The 19,398-nt window shown below is 44.5% G+C and overlaps 1 protein-coding gene across 1 annotated transcript in view; it reads left to right on the forward strand.

Moving 5' to 3' along the window:
- Window positions 1–19,398, forward strand: part of ATPCL (ATP-citrate synthase) — a 62,131-nt gene that overhangs the window by 13,625 nt on the left and 29,108 nt on the right. The window contains exons 2-4 of the mRNA XM_080271154.1: window positions 479–646; window positions 795–917; window positions 18,802–19,055. Of these exons, the coding sequence (XP_080127280.1) occupies window positions 494–646; window positions 795–917; window positions 18,802–19,055 (530 nt within the window). The 5' untranslated portion in view covers window positions 479–493. The remainder of the gene's footprint in view (window positions 1–478; window positions 647–794; window positions 918–18,801; window positions 19,056–19,398) is intronic.

A 19,398-nucleotide genomic window follows, 5' to 3' on the forward strand; every position in this document is an offset into this window, starting at 1 on the left:
AGTGGGGTAAGGAGGCTCCCTAACACCTCTTCCATAGCGATTTATTTTTGGATATGGCTGGTTAATATCATTTTGTACTTTATTTATACAGAGTATGGCGATGTTTGAAGGATTTATATAACAATAGGACAGTAAGGTGTAATAAACAAAATAAATCACTTAGGCTGGCTAATATTTTGTACGTTATTTATGCAGAGTATGGCGATGTTTGAAGGATTTGTATAATACCATAGGACGGTAAGGTGTAATAAGCAAAATAAATCGCATGGGAAAAGGTGTTAGGGAGCTTCCTTTACCGACGAGAATAGGGGTCATAGAGTACTAGTAAAACTTCACCTGTTCCCACATATAATACCTCTATACTTCTATATTAATGGCTATATCATCATTATACATGGTCAGTAACATCGGGTAATTATATGTTAAAGAAATTCTCATAAAATGCATCTATACATATTTCTTCTTTATATATTTTCAGTAACATCGGGTAATCATGTCAGCCAAGGCAATACGCGAGGCCACAGGCAAGACTTTACTCAACAACCACCTACCTTCGGGGGTATGCGCTCCCTGCCGTTTCGCCGCCGTCACGCAAGACACGGATTGGACGGAACTCTCACAGCAGCACCCTTGGCTCACGTCAGAGGTGGGTTAGCCTGATTTTGTTCAGTTCCAAGACAGTTTTTTTCCCCTTTTTCCTACCCCCAATCTCACCAGTTTTAACCTCAAAGTAATCGTGTAATTTCGCTCGTATAGAAGGTGGTAATAAAGTAACTCTGTTTTTCCCCCCACAGAAGCTGGTAGTAAAGCCTGACCAGCTAATAAAGAGACGAGGGAAGCTTGGATTGATCAAAGTAGGAACGGACTACAAAGGAGTACAGGAATGGGTGAACCAGCGTATGAATAAGGACCAAGTGGTGAGTAAAAAGTGTGTGTGTGTGTGTGTGTGTGTGTGTGTGTGTGTGTGTGTGTGTGTGTCATCTATTTATTCTGTGTTTCTTTGTCTGTGTACGTGATAAATATGGACAAGTTATGCAAGGGTGTACAGGGATGGTGGGGTGGATCAGGTGAATCAGATGCAGGTGTTAAGGACGACTGTCAACGTAGATTCTTGAAAAACACATCCGCCTACCCATAACATTTCTAGTCTTGTCCCTATGGTCACCCCTACTCCAAGCCAACTCAGTCACATCCTTTAGCTTACCTTTGACACTACTACACCTCTTGTTTACCCATTCATTCAAAGTATATAAAGCTGAATGACTACCAACACCCTTCCAACACGCGTCACTTAGCCTCACACACTTTCCACCACTACAGTGACACCATCCACTTTAGTCATTATCACGTTCGTTCAGCTTGTATGCACTCAGTCAGTCCTTTCCTTTCTTTCCTCTCCATCTGTTTACCTTCTAAATATCTCTGGCTTCCTTCCCATTCTCAGCATTCCCTAAGTTAGCGGCACACCACAGCACGAAAGCCAGACCAGTTCTAAAGTCACTCGGCATTACCTCAAGCACCATAGTTAACAGGTGAAGGCTGAGAATGGATCCCAGGTGCACCCCAACATTCACTAACAGTCCATCACTCAGGATGCCATTCACTCTCACTTGGGTACCTGCGCCCCTGTACAATCAAGAGCAAAAATTAGCGTCGTCTTTCACCGCGACTGTTTCACTCTTTTGGCATGTCCGTCACTGTCTTCCCCGGTGCATCATATCAAAGAAAATCATCTATGGGCGGAATATGATGCCAGACTTCCCACAGCTCAGGAATACTAGCAAGCAGAGGAAAGTGAGAAGGAGAGGAGGTGGGATAGTCATATATGTGAAGAGAAACATAACAAGCCTTCCTCAGTTTATGATTATTAGTCAACAGAGGAAAGTGAGATGTAGAAGAGGTGAAATACACGAAGCCTCTTTCTGCTTGGGAAGCCAGCAGAGAAAAGTGAGATGTAGAAGAGGTGGATTAGCATCTTAATACGTGAATAGAAGCATAACAAGCCCCTCTTAGCCTAGGAATACTAGCCAGCGGGGGAAAGTGAAAAGTAAAAGAGGCGCAAAGATTATTAAGACAGACGTTCACTGCCCTTTCCTTGTTACATTCACTCTTGATTCACTGACCTTAACACCCAACTTCCTCCTTGCCCTCTGTACCACCTCTCTGTCTGTGTACGTTACTGAAAGCTCTCTAAGTCCAGAAAAATAAAGCTTTCTTATTACCTAGGAGCTTTTCATATAATTTTTCTTTCCGTAATGTAGTTCCCTTTTAATGATGATGATGATGATGTGGGGGTAGAGTTGTTTTAGTTAATTTCTTTCCGTAATGGCTTTTCCTTGTATAATTCTCACATAAGGATTGAATAGGGATTTATATCGTTATTTCTGGCGCCGCCTTGTGTAGTGTTGAAAGAGACACTGTTACACACACACACACACACACACACACACACACACACACACACACACACACACACACACACACACACACACACACACACACACACACACACACACACACACACACACACACACACACTACCATACCTCCACACCTCACACTACCATACCTCCACACCTCACACTACCATACCTCCACACCTCACACTACCACACCTCCAAACCTCACACTACCGCACCACACACTGCTACGTCATACTGCCAGTGAAGCCTTGCATCCACACTGCCAGATCACACTGTCACACTCCTCTTCGCCACACTTCACACTGCCACGCCACTTTCATACCCCACACTGCCAAACCAGACTACCCAACCTCACAGTGTCACACAACTTTGTCACACCACACACAGCCACATCAAACTGCCTTACATCAGGTCCACACTGCACACTGCCACACCAGACTGTCATACCTCACACTGCCAAACCACATACTGCCACACCACGTACTGCCACAGTCCCACCACTCACGCTCCACACTGTCTCACATGTCACATTCACACAACCACCCCACATACTGTCACACCACACACTGCCACACCTCACACTGCCACATCACACACTGCCACACCACACACTGCCATTCTTCCACTCTTAGCGTTATGTATAGTTTATCTTGTTCTGTTGTTGTTGTCGTTGTCGTTGTTGTTGCAAGCTCAGCATAAGGCAGAAATATGGTCTTATATTCATATTTTTATTATTATTATTATTATTATTATTATTATTATTATTATAACAGTAGAGTGGTGAAAAAGGTATATCTGAGTGAATTTGAAGGAGGGAGAAGGCGAGACTGGCCAAGGAGAAGGTGGAAGGATGTGGTGGATGAGTGTGTGAGGAAGAGAGGTATGGAAGTGACAAGAGATCAAGCTGGCTGGATGAATGTTGTGAGAAGCAGTGCATGATCAGGGATTTGGCACCCCCTTTAACGTAGCAGCGTCCGGATTGACTCTACCGGATACATTTAAGTGAAGCTACAGACTGTGGTAAATGTTTTGGCGTATCAGATAGAGCCAGGATTCCGGGGGCTTGAATGATGAGTGAATGGAAGCGTGGCGCATTGGACTGGGCAAACTTGGGCTGTCTGGACATTGCCACAGGATGGGAAAGGAGGTCCGTTTGATGATGATGATGATGATGATGATGATGATGATGATTTGGATTCTGAAGTTGGCGAATTTTCCCTTGTATTATGTTGAGAGAGAGAGAGAGAGAGAGAGAGAGAGAGAACCTTTCGTAACCCTCCTGCTGTTTATCCTTACTTCCTTCACTCAACCACGTGGCTTTAATTTCCCTCCTTGTTTTCCTCCACTCTCTCTCTCTTTCACATAACCTTCCTTTCCTTCCCACTCCCTCCCTCACCTTTAATCTCCCTCCCTTTCACCCTCCCTTTTCCTCGTTAATTCCTCACCCCCTCTCTCTCTCTCTCTCTCTCTTTGGTCATAGGGAGATGCAACGGACAGACAGTGAAATGGTAGTGATGGTGTAAGTAGTTGTGGTGGTGTGGTGGTGGTGGTGGTGATAATGGTTGTGATGGTGATAGTGGTGATAGTGGTGGTGGTGATAGTGGTGGTGGTGATAGTGGTGGTGGTGATAGTGGTGGTGGTGGTGATAGTGATGGTGTTGATAATTGTAGTGGTGGTGGTGGTAGTGGTGATGATAGTGGTATGGTGTAGGTTTGGTTTGATGGCTGTGTACAGGGGTAAGTTTTGAGTGTCCACATCACGCTTTCAGTGGGACTCGAACCCCCGTCAGTCATCCGAAATTAAGAGCAACCCAGACACACAGCCGCCTACCCCCCCCTCCCCTCCTTTGTCGCCTCCCCCTTATCATTAACCCCCCTCCCCCTTCCCCCCTCCTCCCTCTCCTCCCTTCTCCCTCCCTCCTACCCCTCCCCCTTTCCCCCCCTTCCTCTCACCATTCGCCCTCTCATTTCCTCTACATTCTCTCTCTCTCTCTCTCTCTCTCTCTCTCTCTCTCTCTCTCTCTCTCTCTCTCAGCACCATGGCAATCAAGTCTTCCCATTCATCTCTTACACTCCCCACCAATTTCTCTCCCTCTCTCTCTCTCTCTCTCTCTCTCTCTCTCTCTCTCTCTCTCTCTCTCTTAACCAATCATCCCTTTCCCCTTCCCACTCCTGTCCTTCCTCTCTCTCTCCCCTCTCCTCTCCCCTCTCACTCCTTCACCTCCATCGCCTCTCCTCATCCTCCCCACTCATCCTATTTCCCTTCTCCCCCTTCCTTCCATTCACTCTTTTCTTTCCGTCCCCTCCCTGTTCCTCCCTACCCTTCCCTTTTCTCTCCCCACTTTCTTCTCTCTTCTCTCCCTCCTTCCTCTTCCTCCCCACCCTTCCTGTTTCCTCTTTTCCTTCTCCCTTTCCTCCCCTCTCCCCTTCCCTTACCCATTCTTTCCATTTTTCTCTTACCTTCCTTCCTCTTCCTTCCCTACGTCCCCCTCCCCTTCCATTTCCTCTCTCTCTCTCTGACTTAAAATTTTGCCTAGTTAATATCAAAGTAGACTCAGTTCTTGGGCATCACGGAGCTCTTGTCTATCTGTATCTATCTGTCTATCTATCAGTCTATATATCTATTTGTCTATCTGTCTGCCTGCCATCTATCTATCTATCTATCTGTTTAGCTCTCTATCCCTCTGTATCTATTTCTCTCCATATAAGGATTATAAAACGTGTACCAGATCATGTTACTCTAGAATCAAGAGTCTAGATAGAGTCTAAATAGATACAGAAACTACTATCATTATCTATCACTCCATCAGAGCATCCATCCATCAGTCACTCAGTCTATCAGTCTATCAGTCAGATTATCAGTGAAGGGGGCCCGCTCTACAGTAATTCTTATATGACAAATCTCTAACATACATGAAAACCGTCTGGCCAGGGGAAAGAAATCAGTGTTAAAAGCAGTTAAGTTTTATAGAGAAATTATTGTACTGTAGTAGATTTCGCTCAGTGTCATATTCTTTCGTTCAGTGTCATTTTTTTCGCTGTCATTTTTTTCCGTTCGGTGTCATTTTTTTTTCGTTCGGTCATTTTTTTCGTTCGGTGTCATTTTTTCGTTCGGTGTCATTTTTTTTTCGTTTGGTGTCATTTTTTTTCGTTCGGTGTCATTTTTTTCTTTGTCATTTTTTCGTTCAGTGTCATTTTTTCGTTCATTTTTTTTTCTTTCGGTGTCGTTTTTTTCGTTCAGTGTCGTTTTTTTTTTTCGTTCAGTGTCATTTTTTTTTTCGTTCGGTGTCATTTTTTTCGTTGTCATTTTTTTTCGTTCAGTGTCATTTTTTTTCGTTCAGTGTCATTTTTTTTCGTTCGGTGTCATTTTTTTCGTTCGGTGTCAGTCATTTTTTTCGTTCGGTGTCTTTTTTTCATTGTGTCATTTTTTTTCGTTCAGTGTCATTTTTTTTCGTTCGGTGTCATTTTTTTCGTTCAGTAATTTTTTTTTCGTTCGGTGTCATTTTTTTTTCGTTCGGTGTCGTTTTTTTTCGTTCCGTGTCATTTTTTTCGTTTTTTCGTTCAGTGTCATTTTTTTTGTTGTGTCATTTTTCGTTGTAATTTTTTCGTTGTGTCATTTTTTGGTTCGGTGTCATTTTTTTCGTTCAGTGTCATTTTTTTCGTTCGGTGTCATTTTTTTCGTTCAGTCATTTTTTTCGTTCGGTGTCATTTTTTTTTCGTTCGGTGTCATTTTTTTCGTTCGGTGTCATTTTTTTTTCGTTCGGTGTCATTTTTTTCGTTCGGTGTCATTTTTTTTCGTTGTAATTTTTTTTTCGTTCGGTGTCGTTTTTTCGTTGTCATTTTTTTTTCGTTCGGTGTCGTTTTTTCGTTCAGTGTCATTTTTTTTTTTCGTTCGGTGTCATTTTTTTCGTTTTTTCGTTCAGTGCCATTTTTTTCGTTGTCATTTTTTTTCGTTCAGTGTCATTTTTTTTCGTTCAGTGTCATTTTTTTTCGTTCGGTGTCGTTTTTTTCGTTCAGTGTGGTTTTTTTTTTCGTTCAGTGTCATTTTTTTCGTTCGGTGTCATTGTCATTTTTTTCGTTCGGTGTCTTTTTTCGTTCGGTGTCATTTTTTTCGTTGTCATTTTTTTTTTCGTTCGGTGTCATTTTTTTTTCGTTGTCATTTTTTTTTCGTTCGGTGTCATTTTTTTCGTTGTCGTTTTTTCGTTGTGCCATTTTTTTTCTTTTTTTTTGCCTCAGTGCCATATTTTTTTTGTCATTTTTCGTCGTGTCATTTTTATTTCGTTCAGCGTCATTTTTTTTTCGTTCAGTGCCATATATATATCTTTTTCGTTTAACTTTTCCTATGCGAGATGTCTGTCCAGAGCCGAAAAATTATGGAACAAAAAAATGATAGACAAGAAAAGAAAGCACGAAGAAAGGAAAAATTATCGTATCGTAAGAACCAAAAAAGAAAGATATCGTAAGAACAAAGAATTAAAAGATCGTAAGACAATAAAATATAAAAGATCGTAGGAACAAATACAATTAAAAAAAGAATCTCGTAAGAACAAAGATTTTTTAAGAGACTGAATGGAGGAAGGAAAAACAAAGAAAAACGAGATATAAGCAAGATATTAACACAAAAACAAAGGCAAGACAAAGGAAATAAAAAAGCCAAGATATAAACACGGTAACACAGACTCTATATTGAACGATGTTGAGAGAGACGTAGAATATGGGGTACTAATTACGTGAATATTAATAAGCTGTGATGATGAGGGGAGAGGAGGGGAGATGGGGTGGGAGAGGAGGGAAGGGGAGGGGAGGAGAGGAGAGGATGGGTACGGGGAGGTGGAGGGGAAGATGGAGAGGGGAGACGGGGTGGAGAGGGTGGGAGAGGTAAGGAGAGAGGGAGAGAAGGAAAGAGGGAGTGTCTGGAGAGGAGAGGATGATTTGGGGGAGGTGGAGGGGAAGATGGAGAGGGGAGACGGGGTGGAGAGGGTGGGAGAGGTAAGGAGAGAGGGAGAGAAGGAAAGAGGGAGTGTCGGAAGGGAGAGGGAGTAGGTGGGGGAGGAGAGAAGGATAAAGGGAGGGGAGGGGTGAGGGGGAGGGGGAGGGAAGGGGATAGGGGAGGGGGTGAAGGGAAGACTCTCACGCTCTCACCAATTTGGGTCTTCGCCAGAGAGAGAGAGAGAGAGAGAGAGAGAAAGAGAGCTGTATAATAGAAACATAATAGTCAGTGCAAGTTGAATTATGTGACCGTGTGATGTTAGCAATAATATAATAAGAATGGGATGCTTTATTATTATTATTATTATTATTATTATTATTACCCTTTAGTCAGGATCCTTGAATAAAACTAAACTACCAGGAAACAACCATAATAAAATTGAAATAAGCCTCATTGTGGAAAGTGTCGTGGTAGTCGTAGTAGAAGTAGTAGTAGTAGTAGTAGTGGTAGTAGGTCGTTGTTGTAGCCCCATGTTCATTTAAAACGTGATTGAAGCCTCTCTCCTGCATTCCACCATCCTTCCTTTGGGGGATAGGGAGGGCACTGAGGGACGTTTATATAACCTGGCAGTGGAGCCGCCCAGTTATATCGGCACCACCACGTGAAGGCGTCCCTCTCCAGCACCCGTGTTGCGGCAGGGGAGATGAAGGGAACTCAGTGCTGCTTGTTCGCACCCCAAACAGAGCGCTGTGTGGGTGTGTGGAGGGGAGGGCGTGAATTAAGAGTGAGGGGTCAAGGGTGACAAGGGTGAGGCCAGAAATAGCGTGACGGGAGCATAGATGATCACTGCCGGCAAGTTGAAGTGTTTTGAAGTGTTTGGTATTTTGTGCAGAGTGTAATTTGGCCTGCGTGCTAAGAAATACTACTGTTTTGGTTTAGTATTCAGTATCACCTGTTGTATTGGTGTGTGTGTGTGTGTGTGTGTGTGTGTGTGTGTGCCGATAGATACACACACACACACACACACACACACACACACACACACACACACACACACACACACACACTCACACACACACAAATAACGATGGTGTGCGGCATTGTGTGTGTGCGCTGGTGTGCGGTCTCTCTTGAAGTGCCCCCGTCCTCTCCTCCTTCCCCTGCCGGCATCATTCTTAACATACCTTGCTCATACCTTCACCGACTCCTACCGTAGTATTTGAGCGCTCGCCAACCACCACCAGTTGCTTCACCACGCCTCCCTGCCTACATCATGCTACACAACTATACGTGGCTGGAGAGGAACGCCTTCATGTAGTTGCACCGTTTTAACCAAGCGGGTCCTCTGCCTAGGTGTACATACATCGCTTTAGCTACTTCCCCTGTGCCAGCAAATGCGTTGGTGGACTACAGAAGGGCGGCTTGATCCTGCAGTCCACGGGGTTCATGTTTAAATGAGCCTGGGGTTCCAACTATTACTACACGACTCTACCGTACCTCTTTCTGTGATGCTGGAGAGAAACCCCTTACCGTGGGAGTACCTTATAGCCATGCAGTGGAATTGCCTGGTTATCTAAACGTCCCTCAACTACTTCCCTGTCCCCCAAAAGGCTGAAGGTGCAGGACAATGGCAGATTCAGGCAGCAGTCCACTGGGTTCACGTCTGGGTGAGCTTGTAGCCACGTAACAGCTTTCCAAATCCGTATCCATGACGTCGTGAGTAAGTTCGCTGATAAATCCTCGCCAAGATTGTGTCATACCATCCACATTTCTCACTCCTCGAACGTCACATAAAAATATTTCACGTTACGTCGGAGAATGCCCCTCCTCTTGCATTTTGCTTGTAATTCGTATTGCTCTCACATAAATACTGCACGGAAGGTCGGAAAGTATGCATCCATTCTCACTTCATCACGTTTATATCTCATGTAGCGTCAGAGAGTGAGCATCCAGTCTCTTACTCTTGCTGTGTTCTTCGTATTGCTGTCAGATAATTTTTCACGTAACGCCTTCCACTGCCACAGCCGGCAGGGAAGTGTCACCGAGAGTGCATACCGTCAGCGTCGCCGTCTGTAGCATTAGGACCATAGCCAGTCACCACCAGTTGCTTCACCACGCGTTCTTGAGCTTCCATCCCGATTACTTGTTTCTTCAGACGATTTTATTCAGCTTAGGGGAGGCTTTTCGAGCTAGAGGGGTTAGATACAGCCTTCATTAACCCCTTCAAGATTCGCGTCGGGTAAAGCTTCCTAACACCTTTTCCTTAGCGAATTATTTTCCATACCACCCATTAATACTCCCCCCTCTCTCTCTCTCTCTCTCTCTCTCTCTCTCTCTCTCATATATTTTTAATTGCGACATAGATGGCATGAATAACACACAAGAATATAGTAACGGACCAGACACAGAAATAAATCGGTAAGGAAGAGGTGTTAATAAGCTTCCTAACCACACAAGAGTTTAGTAACGGAACAGAATCAGAAATAAATCGGTAAGGAAGAGGTGTTAGTAAGCCTCAGAACCACACGAGAATATAGTAAAGGAACAGAATCAGAAATAAATCGGTAAGGAAGAGGTGTTAGTAAGCTTCAAAACCACACGAGAATATAGTAACGGAACAGAATCAGAAATAAATCGGTAAGGAAGAGGTGTTAGTAAGCATCATAACCACACAAGAATATAGTAACGGAACAGACAGAAATAAATCGGTAAGGAAGAGGTGTTAGTAAGCCTCAGAACCACACGAGAATATAGTAAAGGAACAGAATCAGAAATAAGTCGGTAAGGAAGAGGTGTTAGTGAGCATCATAACCACACGAGAATACCGCCTTAGGAATGAATGGTTAAATGAAGATCGGTTAAGTTCAAAATATCGATGTTTATAGTTTTCGTTGTATTGGCGCAAATAGTGTTTTAAATAGAAAGATATCGCTTAAAAAATAGCTCTGGCATAATATTAAGTACTTTCTGAACAATGTAATGCTTCGAATTATTAATAAGGAGAATTAGAAGCAATTAATCACACGCTGCGAAAAAATGGATGTTCTTTGATATTATACTTTCATTTTTATGGGTATATCGAAGCATGATATTGTCAGGGCAAGTACTTCATAGATAAAATCATGTGGTAGTTTTATTATTATTATTATTATTATTATTATTAGTTTGTACAACCGGGCAGCTCCACCTCCCTGTTATATCAATGCCACCACTTGAAGGCGTCCCTCTCCAGTACCCTGATATCAGTAAAAATAGAATGGAAAATACGTCATTGGAAAAGAGAGAGAGAGAGAGAGAGAGAGAGAGAGAGAGAGAGAGAGAGAGAGAGAGAAAGGGCAGTCGCTGAGGTCAAAGTTGGCGACTGTCGTTTTTATCAGGTGGTGGACGTGTGTATGTGTGATAGCGGAGATAAGGTGAGAGAGAGAGAGAGAGAGAGAGAGATAAGGTGTGTGTGTGTGTGTGTGTGTGTGTGTGTGATAAACCAAGATAAAGAGGCTTGTGTCATAAGAAGGAGAGGTGGGGGAGGGGTCAGGTGTGGAGGGGAGGGGAGGGGAGGGGAGGGGTCAGGTGTGGAGGGGAGGGGAGGGGAGGGGAGGGGTCAGGTGTGGAGGGGAGGGGAGGGGAGGGGAGGGGTCAGGTGTGGAGGGGAGGGGAGGGGAGGGGAGGGGTCAGGTGTGGAGGGGAGGGGAGGGAAGGGAAAAATTGTACAGGAAAAGGAAGGGAAGCGTAATTTATAATCTCTATGATGGTGTATTAGTATATTCTTCACCATACTGCATAAAAAAATAATCAGTTTCCTCTTCTTACATCATCCTGCATAAAAAATAATTAGTTCCCTCGCCTTCGTACATCATCCTGCGTAAAAATAATCAGTATTCTCACCTCCCGACATCATCCTGCTTAAAAAAAATAATCAGTATTCTCACCTCCCGACATCATCCTGCTTAAAAAAAATAATCAGTATTCTCACCTCCCGACATCATCCTGCTTAAAAAAAATAATCAGTATTCTCACCTCCTTACACCGTACTGGATAAAAAATAATCAGTTTCCTCGCCTTCGTACATCATACTGTATAAAAAAATCATCATTCTCACCTTACAACCCAGGCTGCATTGAGTTTCGTATTCTCGTCGGTAAAGGAAGCTCCCTAACACCTCTTCCTTGGCGATTTATATTTGGATATGGCTGGTTCATAGCATTTTGTACGTTATTTATGCAGAGTATGGCGATATTGAAAGGTTTTATGCAACACGGAAGAGGAGAGTTAGGTGTAATACAATAAATCGCTTAGGAAAATGTGTTAGGGAGCTTTCTCAACTGACGAGAATCAGGCTTCACTGTAATGCAGCCCCCAAACCACAAGGAAGCTCCCTATCGCTTCATCTTAATCGATTTATTTTGCTTATACATTACCATCCTCTTCTAATATCGCCATACTCTGCATTATAACGTACAAAAGGATATTAACCAGCAGAATCCAAAATAAATCGCTTAGGAAGAGGTGTCAGGGAGTCTCTTTCCACCACGCTATACTCATTTCACTCTAACCTGGTATAAAAGTATGTTTGTTTGAATGCTGAGTTGTAGCAATAGAATAACACCAGAAAATGATGCTAGTCACGAAGAAGTGCCGTGGAAAGGATGTAGAGCCATAGCATTGCCCTTTTCTACCACTGAGCTACATGGAATAAGCTGCCAGAGGACGAAAATCTGGGCCAAGTTAAGGTGAAAGCACTAGACCCCAACACAGACAATTCCTTCAGCTTAACCTCAACAAAGGAGATCAGGGAGCGACCGGTTCAAGTGACTGATTCCTGCAACAATATGAGAATAGTTGGGTTATTGTGTGTGTGTGTGTGTGTGTGTGTGTGTGTGTGTGTGTGTGTGTGTATGTGTGTACTTATCGCTTCTTATCGCTAAACTCTAGTGTATTTGTTATCTGAAAGTTCACACCTAATAGGCCTTTGTGTGTGTGTGTGTGTGTGTGTGTGTGTGTGTGTGTGCTTTCTTAATGGAAGGAAAGACGATATGCAAAAGAGAGAGAGAGAGAGAGAGAGAGAGAGAGAGAGAGAGCATAACACCCGTCCCCTGGAGGAAAAAAAGGCCCACTTCGTCAGGAAGGGACACGAGGGGGGAGGGAGGGAGGCGCGAACTCCCGTCTGCCAGAGGAGAGGGAGGGGTGGGAGAGAGAGAGAGAGGTGTGTGTGTGTGTGTGTGTGTGTGAGTGTAAAAGTGGGAGGGAGAGAGAGAGAGAGAGAGAGAGAGAGAGAGGGAGGGAGGGAGGGAGAGAGAGAGAGAGAGAGAGAGAGAGAGAGAGAGTGAAAGGGTATATGTTGGAGGAAAAAAATGGAGGAAGGGACACGGGGGGGAGGAGGGAGAGGAGGAGAAGGAGGGGGAGGAGAGGGAGGGGTGGGAGAGAGAGAGAGAGAAGAGGGGAAAGGTCAGTAAGGTAAAAGTGGGAGGGAGAGAGAGAGAGAGAGAGAGAGAGAGAGAGAGAGAGAGAGAGAGAGAGAGAGAGATCCATAAGGGTTTGCATCCAAGGGATGAGGGGGGGGGCGGTTGTTGATGAGGAGGGGTGCCTTCACGTGATGGCACCGAGCGAATCCACTGCCTGGCTCTTCACACACACACACACACACACACACACACACACACACACACACACACACACACACACACACGATAACCCCACTTTTCTCATATTGTTGCAGGAATCAGTCACTTGAACCGGTCGCTCTCTGATCTCCTTTGTTGAGGTTTTGCTGAAGGAATTGTCTGTGTTGGGGTAGAGTGCTTTCACCTTAACTTGGCCCAGATTTTCGTCCTCTGGCAGCTTATTCCACGTAGCTCAGTGGCAGAAAAGGGCAATGCTATGGCTCTACATCCTTTCCACATTGCATCCCGGCCGACAAAAAGGCTAAAGGTGTGTGTGTGTGTGTGTGTGTGTGTGTGTGTGTGTGTGTGTGTGCGCGCCTAGTAAAATCAACCCCCTTAAATCTCCCGAAGGTGAATAAAATCGTCTGGTGATAGTAAGACTGAAATATTAAAGACTTTCTCAGTTCCTTTATTGACCCCTTCACTATCATTGCTATATTGTTTATATTCTGGCTACAAGGGACATTCCACCTCCTCTCTCTCCACTTCCTGTTCCACTCTACCTCCTTCCACTTTCCCCCCTCCACTTTCCTCCCTTCCCGTCTCACTTCAGCACACCTCCCCTCCCCTCCCCTCCCCTCCCCTCCCCTTCCAAGAGCTTCTAATAAAATTCCTCTCCTTTCATCCCACTTCAGCTCCTCCCCTCCCTCTGCATTCCCTCCCTTGCTTTCCCTTACCTTCCTTTCTCTTCCCTCCTTCCCTTCCCCTTCCTTTCCCTTCCCTGCTATCCCCTTCCCTGCTTTCTCCTTCCCTGCTTTCCCCTCCCCTTCCCATCCCTTCCCATCCCTTCCCTTTTCTCTCCATATATCCCCTCCCTTCCCTTCCCTTTTCTCTCCATATATCCCCTCCCCTCCTCTCACATTCAGTCTCTTATTTCGCTTCCCCATGTCAGTTCTCCCCTTCCCTCCACTTCCCAACGCTTTCCTCTCCCCTCCCCTCCCCTCACCACCCCGTCCCTTCCTCTCCCCTCACCTCACCTCCCAGTCACCTCCTCTCCCCTCTTTCCCTCTCTCTGTCTAATATTTGCTCAGACTGTCTCCGTCTCCCCTTTATTTTATCCCCTTCTCCCCAGCGTCCTCTCTCTCTCTCTCTCTCTCTCCCCCTTATCCATCATCCATCCATCATCCTCTTTACAGTTCGCCGCCTCCCTTTCTTCTCTCCTCCCTTTCCTCTCCCCTTCCCCCTTCCCTTCCTTATTTCCTCTCCCTCTTCCTTCTTCTCTTCCTTCTCCTGCTGTGGAAAGGATGCCAGGCCGGCGTACCGTCAAATTCTGCCATTGAGACGGGAAATAAGCGGCGAAAGGACGAAAAATCACCTCCAAGTAAAGTAAATGGGCTATAAAAACTAGTAAAAATGTTTCAGACTATTAATCATAAACGAAAAACAATGAATGATGATACTGACACGCAACGGGATTCGAATCCTTATATACAGAATCTGGCCGTGGGTTCTTCAGTAGGTCATAGGGTGGGGAGAAGGCGGCTTACCACATCTATAGCGATCGATAATTGCGTAACGGGGCAAGACGGGAAGGGATTAGGTGGGATAGATTAAGGTTGGATTCTCTTTAGTGGTGATTTCTATACTCCTATTGGAACCTGGAGCTTGTAATTGTGTTTAGGATTGGATTAACATTGTCTGGATACCGTTGCTATTACCTTCGTCAAGCGGGCTTAATTTTGGGCTTGATTTGTTTCTGTCTATTTCTGTCTCTGATTTTCTGTCCTCGTCTGTCTGAGCAGTATTCAGGGAAAAAACTATAAGATGAAATTATATCACATTTGGAATACTGACTGAGGACTATCTGAGGGATAAGTGATTGCAGTTTGGCCAGTGTGAAGGTCAGGGTTATGAAAAACACGATAGGAGGGGATGCTGCTGCACTGGTTGAGGTATGCGTTCTCTGAGTGCTCATGTATTAGTTAAGCCACGCCACTGGAACTCACGTCGTATTTATTATTGTGAAAGAACCCCCCAGTAAATCGCATAGTGAAATTTGTTTAGTGAGGGCTAGGCTATATGCAGAGATACAGATAAGATTCAGGCATTTCTTTATAGCGGCGTGATGTGTGTGTTTTTAGTGAGGTGGTGTGTACGTGGAAGGATGTGTGTGTGTGTGTGTGTGTGTGAATCAGAGGGTGTATGTATGCGTGAGTGGGGGAATGTGTGTGTGTGTGTGTGTGTGTGTGTGTGTGGAGGAGATTAAGGATACACGAACTGGATGGTAGGAGACTTAACCTTAGCGTCACCTTGCCGGGGCGGTGGTCGTATTGATTGTCGGACTCCCACACACACACCTCGACCCCACCCAGCCAGCCCCGCCCCGCCCCGCGCCGCCCCACCATACCTTACCCTACACCTGCACCACCCCGCCCCACCTTACCCTACCCTACACTTGCCCCATCCCACCCTACCTCACTCCATCCCACCCTACATGTGCTCCACCCCATCACACGCAAGACCTTCCCCACCACACTCCATCCCATCTACACCTGCCCACACCCAACTCCACCCCACCCACCCCACCCTACATATACAAGCCATACATGTGTAATCTCCATCTGTCACATTCTGGGGATTATATTTTTGCACCATCTAAAAGCTCAATGTTTTATGTATATATATTTTTTCCCTGCTGTTTTGAAAGCTTGGGGGATTACTGAATAGATGTGTGTGTTTATATATATATATTTTTTTTTACCTCTATTCAGTTTTTTTTTAAATGTATTTCAGATTTTACCATACTGTGTTAAAAAAGATGTATATCATTAACGGATTTCTTGATACTGGACGAGGGTAAGATTGGTTAGTCACGTTTAATTTGAGTTTAGATTATTTTTATTTTGTGATGGTTATTTTTATTTTGTGATGGTTCTTATTTACCTTCACGTAACTTTTTTTTTTTTTTAAATAGAAGTTTAAAATTTTGTAGACTGGTTTTTGATATAGATGTTTGTCAGTGTTGGATTTGGTGGTACTGGGTGAGGTTAGATGGACAGTCACGTTTGTTGTGAGTATTGATTGAGGGGGATTTAGGCCACACCCACCTTCTCTCCCGCATTCTCTCCATCTCTCCTTCCTTTCTTGCAGGTCTGTGTTCCTCCCTGCCTCCCTCCACTTCTTCTTTCTTCCATACCTCCCTCCACGTCTTCCCTCCGTACTCTCCTCCACGTCTTCCTTCCATACTTTCCTCCACTTCGTCTCTCCATGCTTGTGTCCATTTCTCATACTTTCCTTACTCTCCTTCCCCCCTCCTCTCTCTCTTGTCTTGCACCTGTTTCCCGCTTCCCTCCCTACACGTCTTCCTCGTCTCTCTACCTCTCCTGCCCTTCTCTCCCTCCTACCCTCTTTTTCTTCCTCCCTCCCTGCTCTTGGTCGCGTAGGCCGCCTTGAAGTCTTATCACCTTCCTTTCATCTTTAAGTGGCGGGATTACCTCTTTCGTAGGATTCGGCTATGTTAAATCTTTTTTCTTTTTACCGCCGGTCAGTTTTACTTAAAGGATAGACATTTCGAACTAGAGGGGTAAAAAAAAAAAAAAGCCCTTATTAACTACTTCACAACTTTTAAGGGATCTTCCATAATGAAAAAAAAAAGAAAAGAAAAGAAAAAACTACACGATGGAACAGATATAAAACAGTAAAAGACGCGGCCCTACTTAAGGATTGAAGGATCGTTTGAATGCCTCTTTCCCTTATTATCTTTATTTGCCATCCTCAGTTTTCATACGCAGTCAGGGATTATACAGCATTTTTGGAATTTTTCTCCATTTTTTCCCCTTTCCTGCAACTGGAGTAAAAATTTGCCAAGGTTAAGTTCAAAAGGTACAGGGGTTAAGGTCATGGAGTACGGATTTTGGATTCCCCTTGCCTCCCCATCCCCTGCCTCCCCATCCCCTGCTGCACCGTCCCCTGCCTCCCCATCCCCTGCTGCTCCATCCCCTGCCTCCCCATCCCCTGCTACTCCATCCCCTGCTACCCCATCCCACTGCCTCCCCATCCCACTGCCTCCCCATCCCCTGCCTTCCCATCCCCCGCCTCCCCATCCCCCGTCTCCCCATCCCCTGCCTCCCCATCCTCTGCCTCCCCATCCCCCACCTCCCCATCCCCTGTCTCCCCATCCCACTGCCTTTCCATACCAGTGCCTTCCCATTCCACTGCCCCCCATTCCCTGCCTCCCCATCCCCTACTACCCCATCTCCTGCCTCCCCATCCCATGCCCCCTTGTTCCCCTGCCTTCCCATCCCACTGCCTCCTCATCCCCTGCCTCCCCATCCCATGCCTCCCCATCCCATGCCTCCCCCTCAGCTTCATAACTTCTCATCAGTACAGATGTTGTAATTCGAATGCGTGTGCTTGCCTTCGTGTGTGTGTGTGTGTGTGTGTGTAGTTGGGGAGAAAAGTTCACCTATTCTTCTATTGTATTTATGTCCTACTTGGGGTGTATCAGTCACTTTACTTCCTGATGCATTATATCAAAGTGAATCATCTGTTTGCAAAGAAACCTACCAATCCTCTCTGAGCTTAGGAGTATCAGCCAGCAGAGGGAAGCGAGTCATACGTGAAGTGAAATATTAAGCAATCTTTGTCCTCAACTGTACCTGTTTATGCACAGGTGTGTATACATCTGTGTTAATGACCAAGTGTGATTAGGAAACTGGAAAATAACTGGTAAAGTTTATGGTGTACTGTATTTGCTTTTTCTGGTGAAGACTATAATGTTTTTTTATTATACATGTGTTTTATTTGTTGTTTTAGTGCATAGTAGATGATATCAGATTCGTACATTCATGCAGAAGCAGAATAAAATTTTTCTGGTACAGTATTTTTTTCTGTTTCTGTGATATGCAGCTTCTTGTATATTACCAGTGCAAAAGTAATAAAGAAGTTAAGTTTGCAAAGGTGTATAGTTAAAACAATGATAAACTTGTACATTTGAAAGTTGTAACAGTTGTCAGATAAGAAGGGAAAATTGTATAATGTATTGAGTTTACCATTTCATCAAAATAGGTTTGTTGATGGTTTATGAATTAAATTAAACAGAATGGATGGTTTTATGAGACAAGAAGCCACTGACACAAAACCTTAAACTGGAACTGAGAAAAAAGCATAGCAACTACTCACATACTGTACATCTGAGAATCTCACAATTCTGGAAGTGCAGGGAGTAAATTTTATGCAATATTTTTCTTCAGTTTGAGAATGAAGACTGTTGAATGCTAACTCCTTCAGTCAGAGTACCTTTTGTTCATTTAATTTTTGCAACTTACAGTATTATTCAGCTTTTGAGAGGCCCCTCATAGTGTAGGAGTTAATAAAGGTTATACATTCCCTTTCACAAAATATCCCTTGAACTGCTTAAAATTGTCTGGAGGTACCAAAAATAAATTGAGATGGCATTGGAGTGAAGGGGTTAATTGGTATCCATGGCTTGCATATTACTCTGCTTAGGGGACTGAAGAGGACTGAAGAATGTGTGGCAAAGAGGAGAGAATAGAGATTGAGAGACTAACTTAGGAAAGTGTATGTGAGTGAAGTGGAGGGAAGAAAGTGGAGGGATGAGGTGGAGAGATGCCATATTTGAATGAGGGAGGTGTGAGTTGGAGGGAGGGTTACTTGATTGCAAAGGACAGGGTAACATGGATGCTGTTAGTTTGTGGCCATTCATTGTGGGATTAAGGTATCATGACTTCAAATAAAAACAGTAGGTACAAAAAATATGTAACAACCATTTGCCCCCCCCCAAAAAAAGAATAAAGACTAAGTAGTTAACCAATGATTTTTTTCTTTCACAGGTGGGCAAAGCAGTAGGCAAACTAAGAACATTCATCATCGAGCCATTCCTGCCACACAATCAAGCCGACGAAGCATACGTGTGCATCTACAGCCATCGCCATGGGGACACCATCCTCTTCACACATGAGGGTGGTGTGGATATTGGTGATGTGGATGCCAAGGCCCTAAAACTGGACCTGGCCATTGAGGAACAACCCACGGAGGATAAGATCAAGAAGAAGTTGCTTACACATATCAATGGACTACACAGAGAGTAAGTTTCCATTAGTTTGAGTTAGTACTGTATGGTGGCTATCTATCTGTCTGTCTATCTATTGCCAGGTGCCTTAATCCCATAAGGGGTGGCCACAAACAAATTGTCTCCATGTTGTCCTGTCCCCTGCCAGTTCACTTCCCTCCCCCCAGCTCACACTCCTCGCGCTCATATACCTCTCCACTCCATCCCTCCATCTCATCCTCAGCCTCCCCCTCCTTCTCCCCCCCTCCACCTCACTCACACACACCCCCTACATTAATGTCTTGCTCTCCATCTTCTCCATGTGGCTAAACCACCTCAGTGTATTTCTTCTAACACTTTCTGTCACATCCACGTCCAC

This window comes from Coenobita brevimanus, chromosome 44 (assembly GCF_032717465.1).
Source record: "Coenobita brevimanus isolate Jiangsu-jjx chromosome 44, ASM3271746v2, whole genome shotgun sequence".
NCBI classification, from domain to species: domain Eukaryota; kingdom Metazoa; phylum Arthropoda; class Malacostraca; order Decapoda; family Coenobitidae; genus Coenobita; species Coenobita brevimanus.